Source organism: Copadichromis virginalis, linkage group LG8 (genome assembly GCF_057382275.1).
Source record: "Copadichromis virginalis isolate Kocher_CV1m ecotype Utaka linkage group LG8, C_Virginalis_male_GT1.1, whole genome shotgun sequence".
Lineage (NCBI taxonomy): Eukaryota > Metazoa > Chordata > Actinopteri > Cichliformes > Cichlidae > Copadichromis > Copadichromis virginalis.
The window spans coordinates 17,404,167-17,423,700 of NC_140625.1; the positions used below are offsets into that span (position 1 = coordinate 17,404,167).

At 41.1% G+C, this 19,534-nt stretch overlaps 1 protein-coding gene across 2 annotated transcripts in view; it reads right to left on the reverse strand.

Moving 5' to 3' along the window:
• Positions 1 to 214: 214 nt before the first annotated feature.
• svild (supervillin d) overlaps positions 215 to 19,534 on the reverse strand; it is a 53,569-nt gene continuing 34,249 nt past the window's right edge. For both annotated transcript variants that reach the window (XM_085466269.1, XM_085466270.1), the window contains exons 6-29: positions 18,648 to 18,750; positions 16,920 to 17,506; positions 16,647 to 16,776; positions 10,396 to 10,543; positions 9,996 to 10,073; positions 9,762 to 9,848; positions 8,775 to 8,958; positions 8,517 to 8,689; positions 7,799 to 7,954; positions 7,472 to 7,608; positions 6,264 to 6,411; positions 5,921 to 6,066; positions 5,536 to 5,711; positions 4,997 to 5,132; positions 4,599 to 4,899; positions 4,242 to 4,396; positions 4,021 to 4,123; positions 3,673 to 3,880; positions 3,462 to 3,595; positions 3,142 to 3,297; positions 2,741 to 2,884; positions 2,324 to 2,436; positions 1,935 to 2,087; positions 215 to 1,820 (exon numbers count right to left, since the gene is read on the reverse strand). In XM_085466269.1, the coding sequence (XP_085322395.1) occupies positions 1,734 to 1,820; positions 1,935 to 2,087; positions 2,324 to 2,436; positions 2,741 to 2,884; positions 3,142 to 3,297; positions 3,462 to 3,595; positions 3,673 to 3,880; positions 4,021 to 4,123; positions 4,242 to 4,396; positions 4,599 to 4,899; positions 4,997 to 5,132; positions 5,536 to 5,711; positions 5,921 to 6,066; positions 6,264 to 6,411; positions 7,472 to 7,608; positions 7,799 to 7,954; positions 8,517 to 8,689; positions 8,775 to 8,958; positions 9,762 to 9,848; positions 9,996 to 10,073; positions 10,396 to 10,543; positions 16,647 to 16,776; positions 16,920 to 17,506; positions 18,648 to 18,750 (3,943 nt within the window). In that variant the 3' untranslated portion in view covers positions 215 to 1,733. The remainder of the gene's footprint in view (positions 1,821 to 1,934; positions 2,088 to 2,323; positions 2,437 to 2,740; positions 2,885 to 3,141; positions 3,298 to 3,461; positions 3,596 to 3,672; positions 3,881 to 4,020; positions 4,124 to 4,241; positions 4,397 to 4,598; positions 4,900 to 4,996; positions 5,133 to 5,535; positions 5,712 to 5,920; positions 6,067 to 6,263; positions 6,412 to 7,471; positions 7,609 to 7,798; positions 7,955 to 8,516; positions 8,690 to 8,774; positions 8,959 to 9,761; positions 9,849 to 9,995; positions 10,074 to 10,395; positions 10,544 to 16,646; positions 16,777 to 16,919; positions 17,507 to 18,647; positions 18,751 to 19,534) is intronic.

Consider the following 19,534-nt stretch of genomic DNA (forward strand, 5'->3'; position numbering starts at 1 on the left):
TGGAATGGACGGCTGGAGCCTCTGCTCGAAGCGTCTCATCGTATTATCACTGGATTGTGCAGTTTCCCCTCTATATCTATCTCTCTATCTACTTTTGTTTATGAGGCTAACAATGAGAGTGATGATGAAATTATTCCCAATACTCTCTGAATAATTACATCAGAATACATAATTTTTTTAATACATTTTATTTGAAAAGGGAATACTGAGCATCTCATTTCCAAACCACCAAACTTTTATTTTATGTGCTAAAAAAAATAAAAGCTGGCCCCAAACAAATCATACAGATCTTATTTAATCACAAAAAAGATGCATATTGCAACATAATGAATGCATGATTGTGAACACCATGCAGAGAGTGTTCTAGTTCAGACGTGACAGGCAGCTTTACTACCAGCATGCTGTATATACCATCATATCATACAGGGAGTACGTTTGCATTAAAGGCAGTTATGCAGCACAGTTTCTCTCAGTCTCTCTTCACAACACACACCTAATACTTTTAAAAGTTGCACCCTTGCTCACAAAAAAAAAAAAAAAAAAAAAAAAAAAAAAAAAAAAAAAATCACACATACACAGAAAAACATAAATGAGACAAAGCTTAGATTTGGTCCCAGATAACCAGAGGGGCAGTTAATTATAAGAACAAACTAATCGATATTAATGATCAACGAGGAAATTTTTGAGGGGAGAGTTTTGCAGATTGCTTTGTTGCTCATGCGTCTGCACAAATTTAAAAATGCTAAAAACTGAATATTTTTCTGTGTGTGAATCAGACGTCTGTATCAACACTCTGGTTAAAGAGCAACAGAGAATCATAGATTACAGGAATTGTGCACAGACCTTCAATTTTTCTTCCTCTGTTCTCAAAATATGTCGATATGTCATATTTCTGCTGTGCAATTGTTTTTCTTAACACAGAGGTGGCTTTTCCATGACGCATTTCAAAAAAAAAAAAAAGAAAGAAAGAAAGAAAAGGAGTAAATAAAATTCCCAAAGTATAAAGACCACAGGCATTTTTTCATAAACAAACACAGTTTTAAATGAGAAATAAAACTGATAAAAAACATTTATGGTATATTACATATTTATAATATGAGGATAAATGTAAAACAAAACATTTCTATTAACCCTTGTGTGGTGTTCGTATTTTTGTTACTCAGCCAGTGTTCATGGGTCTGGTGGACCCGCTAGAGTTTTGGCTTTCCAAATTAACACTATCAAACAATTTTATGTTAAATTACTCAACAGATGTTTACTTCATCCCAATTACAAGACATATGAACAGCAAACATGGTTAATTTTTTCCCTTTACCTTTGTTAGATCACATTTATGAATTAATGTGCTTCTCGTTTTTCTTTTATATAAAATGTTATAAATAAATCAGTTATAATCAAGTGGAGTGAGTGGAAAGACACAACACATTTACACGTGAAAAAAATAATTAATTGTTTAATTTTTCTTTTGAAAAAAACTGAACACGGGTCTCACAGACCCGAACACCATACAAGGGTTAAAAAAAAAAAAAAAGGTTAGCAATTGCACATAGGCTAGAATATTTCACTGATAAAGGGGGAAAATGGCACTGTTTTTTAAAAATAGATCAACATTTGAACAAAATTGTACATTTGCTTTTCCTAAGTCTTTCTACAAAATGAGGCCTGTTTGTTTTTAATAAAACACGTTAAAAATAAAAAAGACCCAACAGATGCGTGAAGAAAACGATGCGGTTTTAAAACAGACCCTTGCTTTTCTTCAGATTCTTTTGCTTCCAGTTTGGCAGAGCGTTGAACTCAACGCGACTCATCTCAAGAAGTTTCTATAAAACATTAAAAGTGAGCGGAAAAATAAATGTCGGCATTTATAACATTTTTCTTTATTTACTGAATTTAAATGTAACAAATAATTCTAATGGCCACGGAGCGAGTCCTACCTTGAAGTCCTGGTCTGAGAGGTAATCCTCCAGACGCAGAGGGTCCACTCCCTCTGGCAGCGGTTTCCTGGTCAGCTCCTCGATGGAGTACTGCTGCTTACTGAGCTTGGACAGGGCCTCTTTCACCAAGATCACTTTTTTGGAGAGCCCAGCCTGCGAACACAGAGGCAGAAATACTCTACTTTCTATTTTTTTCCACATTTAAGCTCAAACTCTGTCTTTTTGCAACACATTTAATCAAACATAACACCTGAATAAAAGGACAGAAAACAGCACTGCACTCTTGCTGCGATGCTTAGGACAAAATAATCTCCAGTTCAAGCTGTGACAGCTCCCTGACACCAACACTTCATAAGACAGACTGCAGTAAAAGACAAGCCATCACCCACCTTTGAAGCGATATTGGGGTCCTTCTCCCAGTATGGGAAGATGTTGGTGAAGGTCAGGGGTTCACAGCCTGCTAGGATCAAATAGGCCAGAGGGGGGCGCCGAGGATTCTTCTCTGTAGGTCAATGTTGTATTGAAAAACAGAAGGAAAACATAAGCCAAAAAAGAGACCGGACATTTAAGTACAGAATATTAGAGACTTTACATAAGAACAACATTACTCAGACAAACACGTTACTACGAAAATCATTCCTGCATGACTCGACTGTTAAAGTGAAATCTGTGATCTGAAGATTTTTATGGCCTCTCTCTTTGATTTCTCTTCTTTTCTTATATTTAAAAATGATGATGAAGTATTTGTGAAGAATATTGCAAAACTTTAAATAAAATGTTCAAAATGCTTGTGTGTGACCTCTGACCTTTGCAGTACTGCAGCACAGTTTCCATGGCGCACTTCCTCTCGCTGTCCCAGCGCATTTTCGCAGATCCGGTGCACTGTGTGTCTTCAGGCTGCCAGCCCTGCCACAGATACACCTCCATACGGTTGTCGAGCAGAAACAAGGCTGAAGAAGAAATAGTGATGTGATAAGATAGCAAGCCATAACATGATTACATTGAACTTTTGTGTTGCGTTTGAACTGTTGCAAAATATTTGTGATGCATGTGGCATAAGCAGGCGTTCCTCTTGATTCCATCTTTCTTCATATCTGTAGATGTTTGCTGAAGATAAGCCTGAACTTGCTTCGCTAACTTTAAACTTTCTTTAAGAACTGAAATGTAGAAATAACTGAAATGCGACATTGCTCGCAGCTTGTGTTACCTGGTTGTTGTGCTGCGTAGAGGTTCTCCTGCAGGAAAGGCATCGCCATGACTCCTTCTGCTACCCTGGCGGGATACAGCACCTCCTCCCCTTCAAACACCCCGGAGCTCGCACTTAAGCTGAAGAGCCGCGGTGTGTGGTTGTACTTTCCTGGATCTGCAACACACACACACACACACACACACACACACACACACACACACACACACACACACACACACACACACACACACACACACACACACATTATCTCTCTATCTACATATCTACATTCTGCTAAACACCTGGATAGTTGCTAAGCAGCGCATGTTGGGCCGTACCATCCAGCATACAGTCGTAGGCCTTCTTGTCTTTCAGACCCAGAGCCTTCACAAACTCCGCAGGTTCAGATCCTTCCTCCACCTCCTCCAGTCTCACGCTGCTGCTGAGGCTCAGGCCTAACTCTGACGGATGCCTTGAAGACACAGACACGTGTTGATCCGCAGCCGCAGCCAAACATCCATTCATACATTTACACATCCTGTGCCTTACCTCTGGGTTAGTTTGTCCACTGCTCTTTTGGCCACCTGCTTGGCGCTTGCATGAGCTTTGCAGCCGTGCCACAAGTAGAGCTGGCCTTTCTCAGCATTAAGCAACACCAGGCTGCCACGAGAGCGCAGACTGCTATGCTGGCAGTCCACCTCCACCAGCAAGGCCTCTGACTCTGCCTCACCACGGACACAAAACAACCTCCAGGCTTCTGCAGAGGTGAAACAGACGTGGCATGCTTTCATGTTTTCTACCAGAACCACCTAAATAATTCATTCGGTTTATGAAGTATTGTGAGGCTTTAATCTTTTACAACAAGTCAAAGTTTCAACATGACATTTTTTTGGTTACCCGTGTTGTTGGTGTTGTTCTCTCTGCTGCCCTTATGGATGATCAGACCTCCCTGGAAGAGCTGCAGGAAGCAAGGAGGTTCTTTTCCCTGAGTCACCAACACCTGGAGAGCCACCCGCAAAGAAAAAGGTGAACAAAGCTGGATCTAAATTTACTTTCAACAAGCAGGGATTGTGATTCTAACACTTATTGTGGTTATTTTTGGTGCATCTGTGACTCACCTGTGACCCCCTGTGGCTTCCGAGCTCCACCGTCATGAGAGCGGAGGTTCCTTTCTCACTGGCGCTGGAGTGGCGGCCCTGCCAGAAAAAATACGCAGCCCTCTCTCTCCCAGGACCTCCAGCGCTCAGCTCCCCAGGTTTCTGCCGCTTCCCCACTGGAAGAACAGAGCACAGAAAACCTTCTGCTTATTCGGTTCAGGCTTTCAGTGACATAACAGTCAGCTTTTCTTCACATGCTGTTCTGATGAATGTGTGCCAACATGGTAAGCATGTGAAGCCACACAAATCTATTATTATTATTTTTGCTCGCATCTTCTTCCACTATTTATTCTGAGGCTGTGCCAAAATGTGACTCACCGAGCGTGGTGACAGAGTACTTCCAGCGGATGATGTAGGCGTCGCCCTCGTGCAGCTGGCCCAGGCTTTCCTCAGGCACTTCCTCCTCTCCGTGCTCTCTTATGTGCCACGCCTCTACGGCCACGGTTGCTAACTCTGCCTGCCTCCCATCCTCCGTCCTCACCAGGCCGTGACCCCGCTGGACATTGATGCCCTCCAGAATGGTCTTCACCGGCTCCGGCTCATTGTTCAGCAGATCTTTAGCGTCACATGGGTGGAGCTCCAAGTCAAGTGGGGCGCGCACAGTGGAGTGGACTGGGCTCTGAGCAAACCAGGACACTTTTAATTAGCTTTAAATTTGTTACTTTAAAAAAAAAACAAAAAAACAAACCCAAACAAACAAAACAAATCTCCTCTACCTTAACTTCCTCAGCTTGAGCCGCTTCCTCTTTCTTCCTCTCAGCCCAGTCCAGGAACTTCTCTCTGAACAGGGACGTCTCATTGTGCTCTGACAAACGACCAAACAGAGCCCAGCTCGGACGACCTTCCCCTTTCCTACATGTCACACACATGAAAGTTACCTTTAGTATTTTTAGTGTCTTCTCTGTGTGGCTGTACATGCACAGTGAGACCACTAGGGGCTGCAATATAACTAAAAATCTAACATAGCTCTCCGCTTGAACAGACAATAGAGGTTTCTGGCACAACTTCACCTACTTCCAAAGTGCATAGAGAAGAACAAGAGTCTGAAGAGGTTGAAGCTCCAGCTGCGCTTGCAGTTTAAAGAACAGCTTTATTACTTAACCAAACAATAAAGCTGTTCTTTAAACTACGTGTGCTGCTGAAGCTCCAAACTTCTTAAACCATTTATAGCTGCTTTAAATGTGAGATGACCACATCATGCATTTAAAAAGCACCCCACAGAGGACAGAATACAGGATTAACATGTCACACTCACTGAGGCGTGTTCTGGTCTGTGCAGGAAGCGTCCAGCGGGTTGACTCTGCAGTGGCTGTAATCGTAGCTGCCGCTGTAGAGCTGTTTGCCTAGTTTGACGGCCACTTTTCTGTCGCTCAAGGGCACATCTTTCCCGTGCCACACGTACACTTCGCTGCCAAAATCAAACACCAACACCTGGTGTGAGACAACAGCAGCAAGAGGAAGGAGGAGAGAGAGACGTTGGTTAAGTGTTTACTGAAATCTCTGTCTTGACTTTTATGGACGTGTCCTAAAGATCTTCAGCTTCCTGTAAGCTTTTAAAGACTTAAGGCTTGTAGGAGAATGAAATGGACTGAGTTTCTATTCCACTTATCAGAACTTCCCAGACATATGAGTGACATCACCTCTTTAGAGTCGAGCAAGGACACACTTGGGATAGAGGCCCAGGCGTCTTCGTGAGGCACCAGCTTGTCTCCCTGGAGTCTGTACACGCCATTAGAGTCCACCACGCCACTCTCGTACAGCTCATCCTCCTCTGGCTCTCCCGCCCCTACAATCAAAAACAGGGTAAGCACATGTGTGTGGTGGAGTGGGGGCTCAGTGGTTAGACAGATAATCCTTCAAGAGGATAAGGGAAGTGCTCTAAGGAGAGTTTGACAGAATATCTACTGGTACTAGTCAGTATTATTAGAGATACAGATGTCAGAGACTGTGTTGGTGTTTACTTATGAAAATGTGTGCACGTACCTCTGTATTTGGTCTTTCCACCCAGCAGGGTCCAGAACTCTTTGGCCCATCTGCTCTCAGTGTTGATGCCCTCCTCCAGCACCGTCACCTGAGGGGCCTTACAGCCGAGGTCCCTCTTAGCCTGAACGAACGCCGCCATCTCCGACGCCTGTCCACACAAAGCACACGTTACAGCAAATACACAGCAGTCACATTTTTTTCTAAATGTGTAAGAGCAGACACATATTAGCTCATTTAATCCATCTGTAGTGATCGGACTTTGTGAAAATGAGAACACAAAGCAGTTACACTATGCTAACTTGTGTGAGAATAGCACAGGCAACACTTGTGGCTGTCCCACATTCTGCAGGCCCTACTCAGACAGGGCCCTCACCCAACCAAATCAAGTATTCCCAGTAGTGAGAAAAGAAATGATGAAATAGAGGTGGAGGAATCATCTGAACCTGTCTCAGCCGGTGTCTTATTAATTCAGCAATTCTCTAACCACAAGAATCCGTCACCCTGTAGTGTCAGCTCTCCAGCTCAGGCACAGCCTTTGATCTACTGATGAAATTCAGCTGATATAAACACTGACACCATTGTCTACTTACCTGTATATGTTTGAGGGTTCAACGTATCCCTGTTTATATATTTTATGTTTTTATGTTCAATATTTTACATTTGGAAACAAACATGTTTTAGGTTGAACTCCTAAAACCAAAGTGGTTCTCTGTTGCATCTCTTTGGTGTGATGATTGTTTGAGTCACAGATCAAACAGTGTAAAGACGTCTTTATGTCAGAGACCTTATTTTGGTTTCATGGATTTTAAGATTTTTGGTTGAGACCTCAGGATCTTCAGAGACAAATTTGTTAAACTCATTTTTCACGTGAAGATACTGACATATAATAACTGAAAAAGTTCACATAACATGAACGTCTGACAAGCTTTTTTGATTTCAGTGGCAGAAACAAGCTTTCATACATTACACAATGCAATAAACACGAGAGCAGCAGAGATCACCTCCCACGGGACAGTGTCCCTTTGGTAGGTATAGTTAAAGCCTTTTATAATCCGTTTGTTTCAACTCTGAATATATCAAACATCAAACTTGATCCTGCAGTTCATGATGGAAACAGCCCGTCAATGCACAACATTATCTGCTCTGAATCTCTTTGTTTTTTCAAATGTGGTCATTAGGGTGCTGATTGAGTGTGTGAGGTTCACTACCTTTGCTTTCTCAATGACATTGGCGAACTCTCCACTCCACATGTAGCAGTGCTTTGGTGTTATCAGAAGAAAGCAGTCACCACTGTTTAGAGACTGAGCTGTGGGCTCCACCAACCGAACCTGGACGTGCCTCCGGCCTTCACAAAGTAACAAAAAAAGACCTTTTACTTATTTGAAACATTAAAGGGATTTAAACTGTGGAAAAAAAGAAGTTGATTTACCAAATATTTTTAAGAAATGAAACAAGAAACATTTTACTGAACCTTTGATCGCTTCAATATTCAACACGTAATCATAGAAAGAGTTAATCCCCTCGTGTTTCCTCACCTTTGATGCGGATAAGCATGAGCTTATTGAAAGGAACTGCACTGTTATTGGTCACAACATCAGTGGACTTCACACTTCGCAGGTTCACCTTGCGAAAGTTTTCCTTGCTGGCCAGACCGGCCAAGGCAACGTCAGCCAGGTTCGAGTGTTTTGCCACTGGACAGGTGAGAAAACAAGAACAGGGACTCAGTTACACATCAGCTCTTGAAATATTAAACTGTTTTGAGGTTTTGATGATTTTCTGTTCCTTTTTCTAATTCTTCATAAACAAAGAGACGAGACACACTTTAATTATTTCTTTCATGTGAGCTATACTAGCACACAGCACACGTAGCTGTGGTGCTCACTTCCTCTTTTGTAAACTGTGAAGACGTCACTGTGGTCAGTCAGCAGAGTAGAATACTTGTTCAAGCAAACATCACACTAATATGATACAATAACCGGCTGGCAACAGCCCCACAGCTTTACCTGAACATCATTTTCATATTTTCTTCTTACATACAATGTGTTTACGTTACGGCTGATTCACGACATAAACAAGAAATTCACTCTCCAGACATATTTCCTGTATAAAATAATTCACTGACTTTAATGTGATTTTTTTCTTTTTTAGAAATAACCCTTTTTGTGCTCCTTTAAAGCTATCCAAGACTTTCTGGCTATCTTGGGTGAGAATATACTGTAAGCACTGCTACAGTAGGAAAGTTTGAGCACTTACTCCTCTCCACTTGGATCCTCTTGGTCTCCACGGTGGCTACGTTAAGCCTCTGCTCGGTGTAGACCTGCCTGATGTCATTGCGGGCAGCTAAAGCTCGCAGAGGGTTCCTGGAGCCTTGGTTCCTTCTGGCTGGTCGCACCGCTCGCTTGTGCTCTGCTACTGCTGAAGTGAGCCTGATGACAAAGTTTAAGACTTAAAAATATTATAATACTAAAAAACAAAGGACAAAAAACCCATTTATGTTTATTACAAACTTACTTTGGCGACTCAGTCGGGATCTGGCTTAGGTCTTCCTCAGTCACCACCACGCCGGTGTCCTGGATTGCTGAGGGCGAGACGGATCTGTAGAAGTTGCCGAACGTCTCTTCGTCGTCCAGCTTCATCACTTCTTTCTCCATCTCTGCTGTCACCTCGATGGTGGATGTCTTGCTTTTGCTCACGCCTGCGCCCACAAGCCATAACATCGGCAAGAAGAAAAGATGGAAAAGGAAGTGCTACAAAGACTTTTTGTGCATAACATTTCTGGCATTTTACAGGTCAAAGGTCACATGTGGTGATGGATGTCCTGTGATGTCTATAGCTCAAATGCTTACACTAATTGAAAGTCAACTTTTTTTAATGTTATTAAATTAGTGTGTATTATATTAATAGGATGAAACAGAGAAGAGCTTACTAAACTGCACAGGGATAAAAATTTACTTAAAAAAATAATAAACAGGGCAAAAAATAGATGAATAGAAGGATAACAATTCTGCAATTTTACTTGTGCATTCATTTATTTTTGCTTTTTTTTTTTTGTTTAAATTCCTTAAAGTAAAAAAAAAAGCTCCAAAATCTTAATTTAATCTGAAAAACAAATGTTCTGCCAATCTCATCGTTTCCACTAATCCACATGGTGGCCCAAACATTTGTGTTGGCAGTTGCTCTGCGTGATTCTTAAATGCTTAAAAATATGTTCCTGTATGTTGAAGTGGTCAAAATCAGGTTTGTTTGTTTTTTGGCAAAGACACAATTTTTGTAGTTTTGCCTCAGCAAACGATCAGCAGTGGATTTTAAATCAAACATTCAAGATGTGATTGAAATGCAGACTTTCAGCTTTATTTCAGTGGGTTTAACTACAGCTCTAGATTTTAACTTTGGAATGACACATTTTTACCGACTCGGTATAATCGTGTACTATACGATTGTGCAATACATCATCAAATTCAATACTGTGTACAATAATCAGAAGCAGAGAAAGTGTACCTTTATTGTGGAGCTTGTCTAGGAAGGACTCCAGCTTGTCGAGCCGTTTATCTCCTTCCACCTTGACATCAGATCGAGTGGAGATTTCTGTACAGCAGAGAAAAACTCATTTACTTTTCAGTGGATTTTCCAACTATCTTTTTCATCTGTAATTAAGTGGCAGTTTGAGCCATATTTAATCATGAATATACTTTTAAAAGACCTTTCAGTGAGGTATTAGAAAGATTTACAGACCTTCAAGAGGTTTGACAGGTGTTGCATTAGCCTTCTTCAGAGCTCGAATGGGTGACTCTTCTACTCCTGACACGAGACCTTGCAAAAAAAATAAAACGTTTCAGTATTGGTTATTTGTTTGTTTCTTTTTTGGTCTTTAAATTCAAATGTTTGGTTTTTTGTGACTGTCTGGACTACAGAGATATTTGTATCTACTTTACAACGAGTGCATTCAACCCGACGGCTTGGAAACGTCCTATTCAAAGTAGTACGCTTTGTGTAATCAAATATAGATCGTCTGCGTCTGTTGGGAGGGTTGGATTTCTGTGTATAATGTTATAAGGGCTGCATTATTAGGATTGTTGTCAGTGGAAAACAATGAGCTTATTCAGGCCAACTAAAGCCCAGAGTATAGTCTCACCTTTCTTGGCCATGCGTCCAGCCACAGTGAACTGGTTTGAGTCGTTGGCCGCTCCTTTGCCTTTGCATTTCCACTGCTCCTCCTTCTCCTTGAGAATTTTCATCCTGTCTGCCAGCGACATTTTGGGCTCCACATCTACGTTGGATTTCTGTTGAAACATTCAAACACTTTCAGCTTTGTGTTTGTTTGTGTGTGTGTTTGAATGCAAATCTGTTAAGGCTTACACTCTGATAAACTGTGTACACAAGAGCAGACACACATGAAAACTTGGTGCAGTAACTATGAGAGAGAAAAAAGTGTTGCATCAGGAAAACAGAGACTCTGATGAGGGTGAAGGAAGGAGAGTGAAACACTCATACAGGCAAATATTACTCTGTCAGCGAGTTAGGAAAATTTAATACTGGCAACAAAAACCAAGACCTTTTTTTCTTTTTCAAATCCATCTCTCACCCATTATTCAGCACACCGTTTCTTCTGTGATTTACTCCTGCTGCCATTTTTGCACCTGAACTCGACCATTAAAAGGGAATCGGCAGTAGTTTACTGGCCTCCCTACAGCCCAGGAACTGTGTTGCGGTAATTAATGATTTTCCAGTCTGAAATATTTAGGTTGTTTCTGTCACACTTTTCCCATTGCTGTCTAATTAGTAAGTCACACCGTGCGCAATGTGTGCCTTAGTTTTTGCAGTTGATTACACACAGCTTAGTCAGTGACTGCACAGATTTAAAAAAACAAAAAAAACAAAAAACAGAATTAACTGCTAACCAAGCATGAAAGGTCATAAAAAAGGTCTACACGATTAGATTTTACATTTATTTATGCATGCAAGCTGTACGTACAGCATTTAAGCAGCGCAGGATGAAAGCTAATGTTTGGGATTCCCCACACCAAACAGCTGGAATGTTCTCGGCAGATGAGTAACGATCTGTGTGATCTGTTGACTCTTACTCTATAACTCATCGCCTCATTTTTACTGTAAGCTCAGAAACCTTAAACTCTTACAGATGCTAGAGGCAGCTTTAAAGAGAAAAACATATTTAGCTAAATTTGGGATTAACAGAGGTTCAAAACAAGCTGTCGGTGCAGTTTATTGTTGTTTTCATTATTTTTCTAACACTGAAGTGACACGAAATCATTTGGCAAAACAATTTGAAAAAAACTACCATCTTCTTCTTCCAGATGTTTCGCCAAAGCAGATCATCTTCCTCCATCTGTTCCTATCCCTCGCATCCTCCTTAATCACACCAACTCATATCATCCTTCAAGGCATCCATGAGTAAATGTCTAATAGCAATTTAAACTTTATTATGTACCATAAATGTACCATTAGGTCTCTCTACAGTTGTTGTTGCAAATTGCTAAGTACAGTTAAAAGAAAACGTATGCAGACACAAATCTCTGTGAGGGCAGGTTTACACTCAAGCACCACGTCAAGCCAGTCAGTTAGGAGACAATTATGTTTTTAGGTAACATAAAACAGAAATCAGAGATCAACAAAGTGCAGTCATCCAGTTAATCCTCCATTTTCTTTTTAAATACTTGGATTTACAGCTTCTCTCCCATGTAGATAAGACAGCGAGGTCCTGTTCAGTGTTTCATATGAGATAACAGACTTTTGTTGATGCTCCAACAGGCACAAAGTTGGAGACCCAAGGTCAGATCAGCACACTCCAAGAACAATCCATCGGGCATTATCTCATTACCTTCAGACATCACTTAGTAGGAAAAAAGAATCCTTTTGTGAATCAAGAAAAATCATTTTTGATCAGCCAATAAATCGCACATCTATAGAGCACATCCAGTCTCATATTTAACAATATTAGAGATAAAACATATCTTTGGCCTCTGCTATATTTAGCACACTGAAATATAATAAATGTGCTTTTTTTACTGTGTATGAGAAAATGGAAAAACGAAGGGGGAAAAAAAAGCATGCTGACATGCTCAAACAATTATCCACCAAATCAAATCGCACGTTCTCTCTCTCCTTCCGCGTCTCGCCATTTCAACCTGAACTTTATTTTGTGCTTTCATATCGAATGTGCTGCCATATGTGCTCAAATATTTGCCTTACATGAGACAAAAGCTCAAAGAATTAAGACTGAACCATGCTGGAATGCACAGACACCTGGATAGGCTAATAAAGAGCTTTTCTACTCTAACAGACAAATCCCTCTAAAACATTCCTGCTCTTTTGCTCATCTCACACACTAAAGGGTGAGAGTTACTCTACAAGGTGTTCTGTGTTTTTCTTAAAATCACTTCAAGAGCCAGAAAGCCCGAATAAACATTTCTGCATACCAATAACACACTTTTGGACTACAGGACTAAGTAAAGTCTGCTTCTTGCAGTCAAAAACTACAACTTCAACCCCTTCCATATTATATTTCATGCCTGCTATAATACAAACAATATCTCCCTAATCACAAAGTCTTGGAACAACTCTCACACACTTGCACATTGCGATAGCCCTTCAAGCTAGCACGCTCCTCTGGAGTCAATCAGAAAAGGGAAATACCTTGGCCTGACAGGACCCCGGAGAGAGTGGAGGAGAGGAAAAGACCTCAAAGCCCCACAGGAAACCACTTTTCCACCCCTGCTTTACCGTACAGTGTGGGCAGCTTTTTGGGCGAACCACTAACACAGATATCAACCACCTGTAGTTCAGCAGACCGCATTCATGTAGCGAAAGAAAGTGTGTCGACAGCTCTGAGTTCTCAGTGGGACTCGGTGAGGGCGAGAGGCTGTCCGGGACACAAGTTGAGAAATACGAGCGAATGTTAAGCAGTTAAGTCCATGCATTGTATGTATGTGTGCACGCACACACAAACACACGCACACTCACCTGAAGGGGTGGGGAAAAGATGCCAAAGTCAAAGAAAGGGGAAGAGTCTGCATGTGAGGACAGAGGCCATAGGAACACAGCAAGACAGAGGAAACTAAGGGAGGGAAAATATAAGAGGAGAAGAAGAAAGGAAAAATATAACAAAAGAAGAATTAGAAAAGAAGAAGGGCAACAGTAAAGACAAGGATTATTTTTATAGCATAAAGTGGGTGAAGCTGAGACTGTTTTAAAAGCTGCATTAAGAGACAGCACATATGAGTCTCTGTCGATCGCTAATAGACTCTCTAATAGACTTTCTGGGAACAACACACATAAGTCTAATGACTAGTTAATGCACTTAAGTTTCTGTGTGGGGCCTGCACTGTCAGTGTGTTAGCTTGTGGAGGGATGCCAGACTGTTCTTTGTTAAGTCATCTCTGAAACATGAAACCCAAAAACTTAGCAAGCCTTCAAGGATTATACAGCAAACAATTTTAAACAATCTTCAAGAGTCAGTATGTTTTTGTAAAGGACACCTAAAACAGCTTGGTTTCTTATGTTATTAACCATTAGCTCGAAACGTGTAGCCATCACTCATTGCAATTTATGACTAACAGGCACAATAGACCCTCTTTAAATTAAATTTACAACAAAGCATCACTTTACAGCACCACTGTGTACAGATCAGCTTAGCAGGCTTAACAGGAAACATCTGGAGCCGATCATGGCCTGTACCATGCGTGTTACATTTTCTGGTCTTCCACATAGTAACCGAAGAGTAAAAACATCTGAAATAACTTGGCAGCGTATGAGATAAGAGAAAGTGTTTAACATGAAAACTCGAGTCTGACTGATTCTGGATTTTTGAGGCTGTGAGAAAAAACAGATCTATTAGACAGGATTCTTTGGACAAACTATGTGAACGCACATGTCCATTTACTCAAAGCTTTCCTCTGTCTGAAATTGAATCACTAGACACTTTATTAGATGCATATGTTCAACTGCTTGTTCATGTAAATAACCAGCCAATCACATGGCAGCAACTCAATTCATTTATATATGCATACATGCTTAAGATGACGTGTGCAAGTTTAAACTGAGTATCAGAAAGGGGAAGAAAGGTGATTTAAGTGAATCTGGACATAGCATGGTTGTTGGTGCCAGACAGGGATTTGCTGTGATTTTCCCAAACAGTCATCTCAAGGCTCAGGGAATGACATGAAAAGGAGAAAATATCCAGTTAGTGGCAGTTCTCTGTGTGAAAATGCTTTGTTTATGTCAGAGGTCAGAGGTGAATGGTCCGACTGGTCTAAGCTGATAGTTTCAAAAATTACCACGTTATAGGATGCAGAAGCGCATCTCTAAACATACAACACATCACACCTTGAAACAGATGGGCTACAGCAGCAGAAAACCATACTGGGTGGGGTTCTCTGCTGTTGGCATCTGTTAGTGAAGAAAAGGAAACTGAGGCTACATTCAGAGGGACTCACCAATACTGGACACTAGATGCTTAGTCTCATGAGTTTCAATTTCTACTGTGACATTCGGATGGTAGGGTCAGAATACGGTGTAAAAACCATGGAAACATGAATCCATCCTGGCTCAAAGGTTCAGGGTGGATCAATGGTATGAAGTCAACAGATCACAAACTGATAGAGTACCTTAGGGATGTAGTGTAACATGAGATTTGCATCATGGATGCAATGAACTTGCAGCAAATATGTGATGCCAAGGATGAAAATCCCAGAGGAATTTTGAAGCATCTTCTTGAATCAATCCCAAGAAGAATTAACGCAGTTCTGAAGGCAAAAAGTGCGTCCAACCCAGTACAGGCAAGGTACAACTAATGAAGTGTCTGACAACTGCTTGTGCATCTGCTACATTTCAGACAACTCATACCCCAGCGTAGATATATCGGCAATAGGCCAATATCAGTTGGTAATATTTGTCTGGCTCTAATGAAAACCGATGACCTTTCCACATGAGAGAGACATGTTCCACATGGGAGTAAATGCCCCATGGCTAATGCAGACATGACACTAATGCCGGTAATTTAGTCAAACCCTGTATTAGCTGCATCCGTGACATAAGTTGGTTTCCCAGACCTCTACAGTAGCAGCCACAATAAACAGTAGGTTCCAATTCACAAGCCTCAGACAGAAGTAAAGGAAGCGATCCAGAGACATTTCAGACACCAGCTTGGCACCCGTTCATGCGTGCGAGTGTTGAGGATGCAGTTTTTGTGCCATCACTGGAAATACACTAAAAAAAATTTTTTTATGGCTTTAGCATGGATTTATCAGAACGAATAAAGACCACACAAATATGAAATGACATCATGCTTCAGTATTTGGGGATTTGCTCAAATTTTGGCTGCTTGCACTCACTCATAAAGTGGCTTTTTCCAGACCTGGATTTGTTCTAACGTTAGCTCATATTTGGATGAACCCAAACCAGTAATCCCCCGAGAAAAAACACTGATCTTGACAGACACCCAGCCAAAAATAAAAAATAAAAATATATAAAGAAATATGACATCATTTCAATCTTAAGAGTCCATTTAACCGTTTTGGGGATGTCCATGCAGAACACACTGGATTTTTTTCACTTCTGCAGTATCATCCAGTACAAGCACTTTCAGTGGACTGGTTTTTGTATGGTGTAGTCTTGTGTTTCCACTTGAATACTTGCTTTGTGTGGGTGGTCATGTTTTTGTAGAAAAGAAGAGCGTGTAGAAACCTGCATAAACTTGCATCACTGCCAAGTACGACAGTTGCTTTAGCATGTATCTACTAGACCGTTTACACTGACCTGTGCAAAACCGTATGATCTGGATGTTTATATATATTTCTGAGAAATGAAAGTCTGTTAAGAACAAAAAAGCTAACCCTGTGGAGGAAATTATTGTTTTAACTTAGAGAAGTGAAGAAGAAAGGAGAGTGCAAAAGCCAACAAAGGAAGGAAGCATAAGCTTGGAAGGCTTGCAGGTGTTTGGTCATGGTGTAGGATTTTATTTTTACAAGGGGTAAAAGGTGTGTCCTTCATTCTCTCTGGCAGGCTAGCTAAGCCCTGGATCTCTGGCTTTAGCATCGCCACTCCTATATCCGCTGCACCGCCAAGCCCTCCTGACCTCACACCTCTTTGGCAGCAATTCAGGCAAACAAGCTGATTCAGCAAAGGAATACATGTGTCCGCAGCCAAGTCTTTTCTTTGCCTTTACACAAAACTGATGGTAATCTGCAACATATGGCTGTTTTTGCTCATTACCACCCTTTTCCCAGTGAAGAAAAAGCCCTGCAACCCTGCCAACACAATAGCCTCCAGCAAAAATGACCAATATAAAGTTTTGTAGAGGTGCAATTTTACAAAGTGAACAAGTTTGCGACCAGCAATCACATATTTGTTCAGTAAGTAAAAACTCACCTTTTTCTTCCAGGCACCTTCAGCATCTTGGAGCTGGTTGAAGCGGTCAGCCAGTGACGTCTGGAGCACCTGAGATGGCCTCGCCTTCTTCGGTGTGTCCTTCTCACCTTCTCTACCGAGCTCAGCCAATCTAAAAAGAAAACAAGACACATGAATCCTTTTTGCTTCTCTTTAAAAGTCTGAACCTTTCAGTAATTTTAAAGAAGTTTAAATTTCCATCTTATGCATGATATTGATTTTTTTTGTCTCAATCATGTTTCTCCACATGCTGACCTCTGTTTGAATGACGAGCTCTGACTTCCATCCAAACTGCTCTCGAGCTCCTCGACATCTTCTGACATTGTGGAGGACTTCTCCAGGCTCTCATCAGGGGAGGGACTCCGCATCTCCTCATAGCTCCCTCCACCGCTACTGCTGCTGCTCCCCCTCTGATATCTGTTGATACTGATGCACCCTCCGTCTGGGAACTCATCTGTTAATGACTCATCCTCTTTGCCATTTTCCCCATTAACCTCTTCTTCCATCTCTTCTTCCTCCTCCTCCTGCTGCTCCACCTCTTCCCGCTCTTCTTCTTCTTCTTCTTCTTCTTCTACCTCCACCTCCTCCTCGTTGTCTTCACTCTGAGGGTGGCTTAGGGTGACACTACTTTGTTGTGCTGGAAAACGGTCAGGCATGGAGCCGTCGCTGTGGTCTGACTCCACACTAGTAGAGCGGCTTTTCTTTAGGATTCCCTTGATGCCTTGAGGCCCCGAGTCTTGGCGCTTCAGCACAGCGGCAGACTGGCAGGGAGGACTGGGAGGGGGAGAGGCGTCTCTGTTTCTGCTGAGTGGGAGAGCTCTGTCAGAGTGGAGACTGGAAGACTGTAGAGGGGAAACAACACAGAAGGGTATTTTTTAATTTATTTTTATTAGCAGCCATTATAATATGAAAAGAAATACAACTTTTAAATCTAACAGCTTTCTCAGTTTTTCGGCATTTATAGTGAAAATCTATTTTTCTTTCTCCCTCTCTTCTCCATATTTGTACAACCTAATACAATCAACACAAAGACAGATTCAAGTGCTTACTCACTGCTTTCAGTGACCTACTCCCACGTTAAGGTTAGTGAGTCACATTAAATATGACGATGACTTAGCCTCACTCCCCCCCCCCTCTAAGAATGTCAACATATCAAATACGGATATTGTCAACAAATCTGAAAGAGTTTTTTGTCTTTTGCAATATAAGGAAAAGATTCCGATAGAGAAACTGGTGTCAGAAAGCAAAGCTTTTTGAAAATATTAGAAATTCCAAGGCCAGACCATGAATTTCTTCCCTGCAAAAAGAGGAGGCATGATCATGTCTTTAATATGCTATAACTTAGCAAAAGCAGCTGTGACAGCAGACGCTAAGAGGTCAAAGGTGATGAGAGGGTGCTGATTTAGGAAGAGACGCACAAAGAAGTAAGACTGCAAAGCCAGCTGGGTGTAAGATTAAAGTCCAGTGCTAATTCGGTGGTCTCCTTTAATGAACTCCAGAATTCGATACGTGTGTGGGCATTTACACGAAGAAGTATGTGTGTTTACTTCATCTGATTACTTTCGAGAATCAGTTTGGGTCACGTTATAATATTTTTTCCAGATGAGGGATTTATAAATCAAGTTTACAAAAACAAACTAAACTAAACTAAACTAAACCAGACCAGGAAAAAACAAAACCAAGCAAAGAGTTTTGGAACTAGAAATTGCAGATGTCTAGAAATAGGATATTATTAAATCCGGTTCTTTTGGATTCTTTAGAGCCAAGAAAGACACGGCTGAAAAGTGGTCCTTTTACTTTAAAAATTATCTTTATTTTACATATCCGGGGTATGGAGACCTGACCACAAAACACACAACCCAGAAAAGAATTCACAGAATTTCACTTTTATAGGTTTGCCTATCGACTCATGAGAATCACTTCTTATTTTTATATACCTTCACAGTTTTATGAGTGCATTATTTTTCATTTTGGTAAGCTGACCTTTTCCTCTGTAGTGGCAGTGTCCTCATGTTGCTGTTTCCATGAAGGTTCGTCTGCAGACTCCTTCTCTTCCATGACTTTGCCTGGATCAGGTTTATGGAGCCTATAATATATCAGAAAAAAAAAAGACAGAAATCACAAAGATCTTAGAACAAAATTAAACATTATATAAATTTGCTGGATTAAACTGGCAACACTGATATGACTTTAAGCTTACTATAACATAAGGCTGCCACTGTGACAGCTTACATGGTGAATCCACAGTAATAAAAAGGAGCTGATGATACTCTCACTGTTTGTATTTTATTAATTTATAACTTAAGAAGCTCTTGAAACAGTAGTCTGATGTCTTTGAAACTTCAGTCATGTTTAATATGTGCATGTATGAGTATAATGTATACAGAAGATATGAGATTACATACAGAAGACATGTTAGCACAGCAGGCTTGCCCCCGGACTGTTCAAACCTTTTATTTGTGAGGGGCAGCCAATCAGAAAAGAGGTGACGACCTAAATAGACTTGTTTCAGACAGCAGCTAATCTGAGGGGGCAACACCAAGGTCCAGTATAAGAGAAAAAAACATCCTGAAATCATCTGAATCATGCAAAGCTACTCAAGAAGAATAAAAATATAGATGCAGGTGTAAATAAGAATCTAACCATTATTCACTATACATGTTGCAGGCAGTGATGAGGTTTAGTTGGAAATGGTAATGCACACACATACACACTGAAACAATTCCTGACTTGGGGAGAAGCTGAGAACAGTTTGTGGGATTCATTCAAACTCCACATGGACCAGAAGGGCCAGGAATGGTTTCAGTTATACCTTAAACTGTCCACACAGTGGTTACAGTGCTAAGTACAGTGTGGCTCTCACTGCAGCA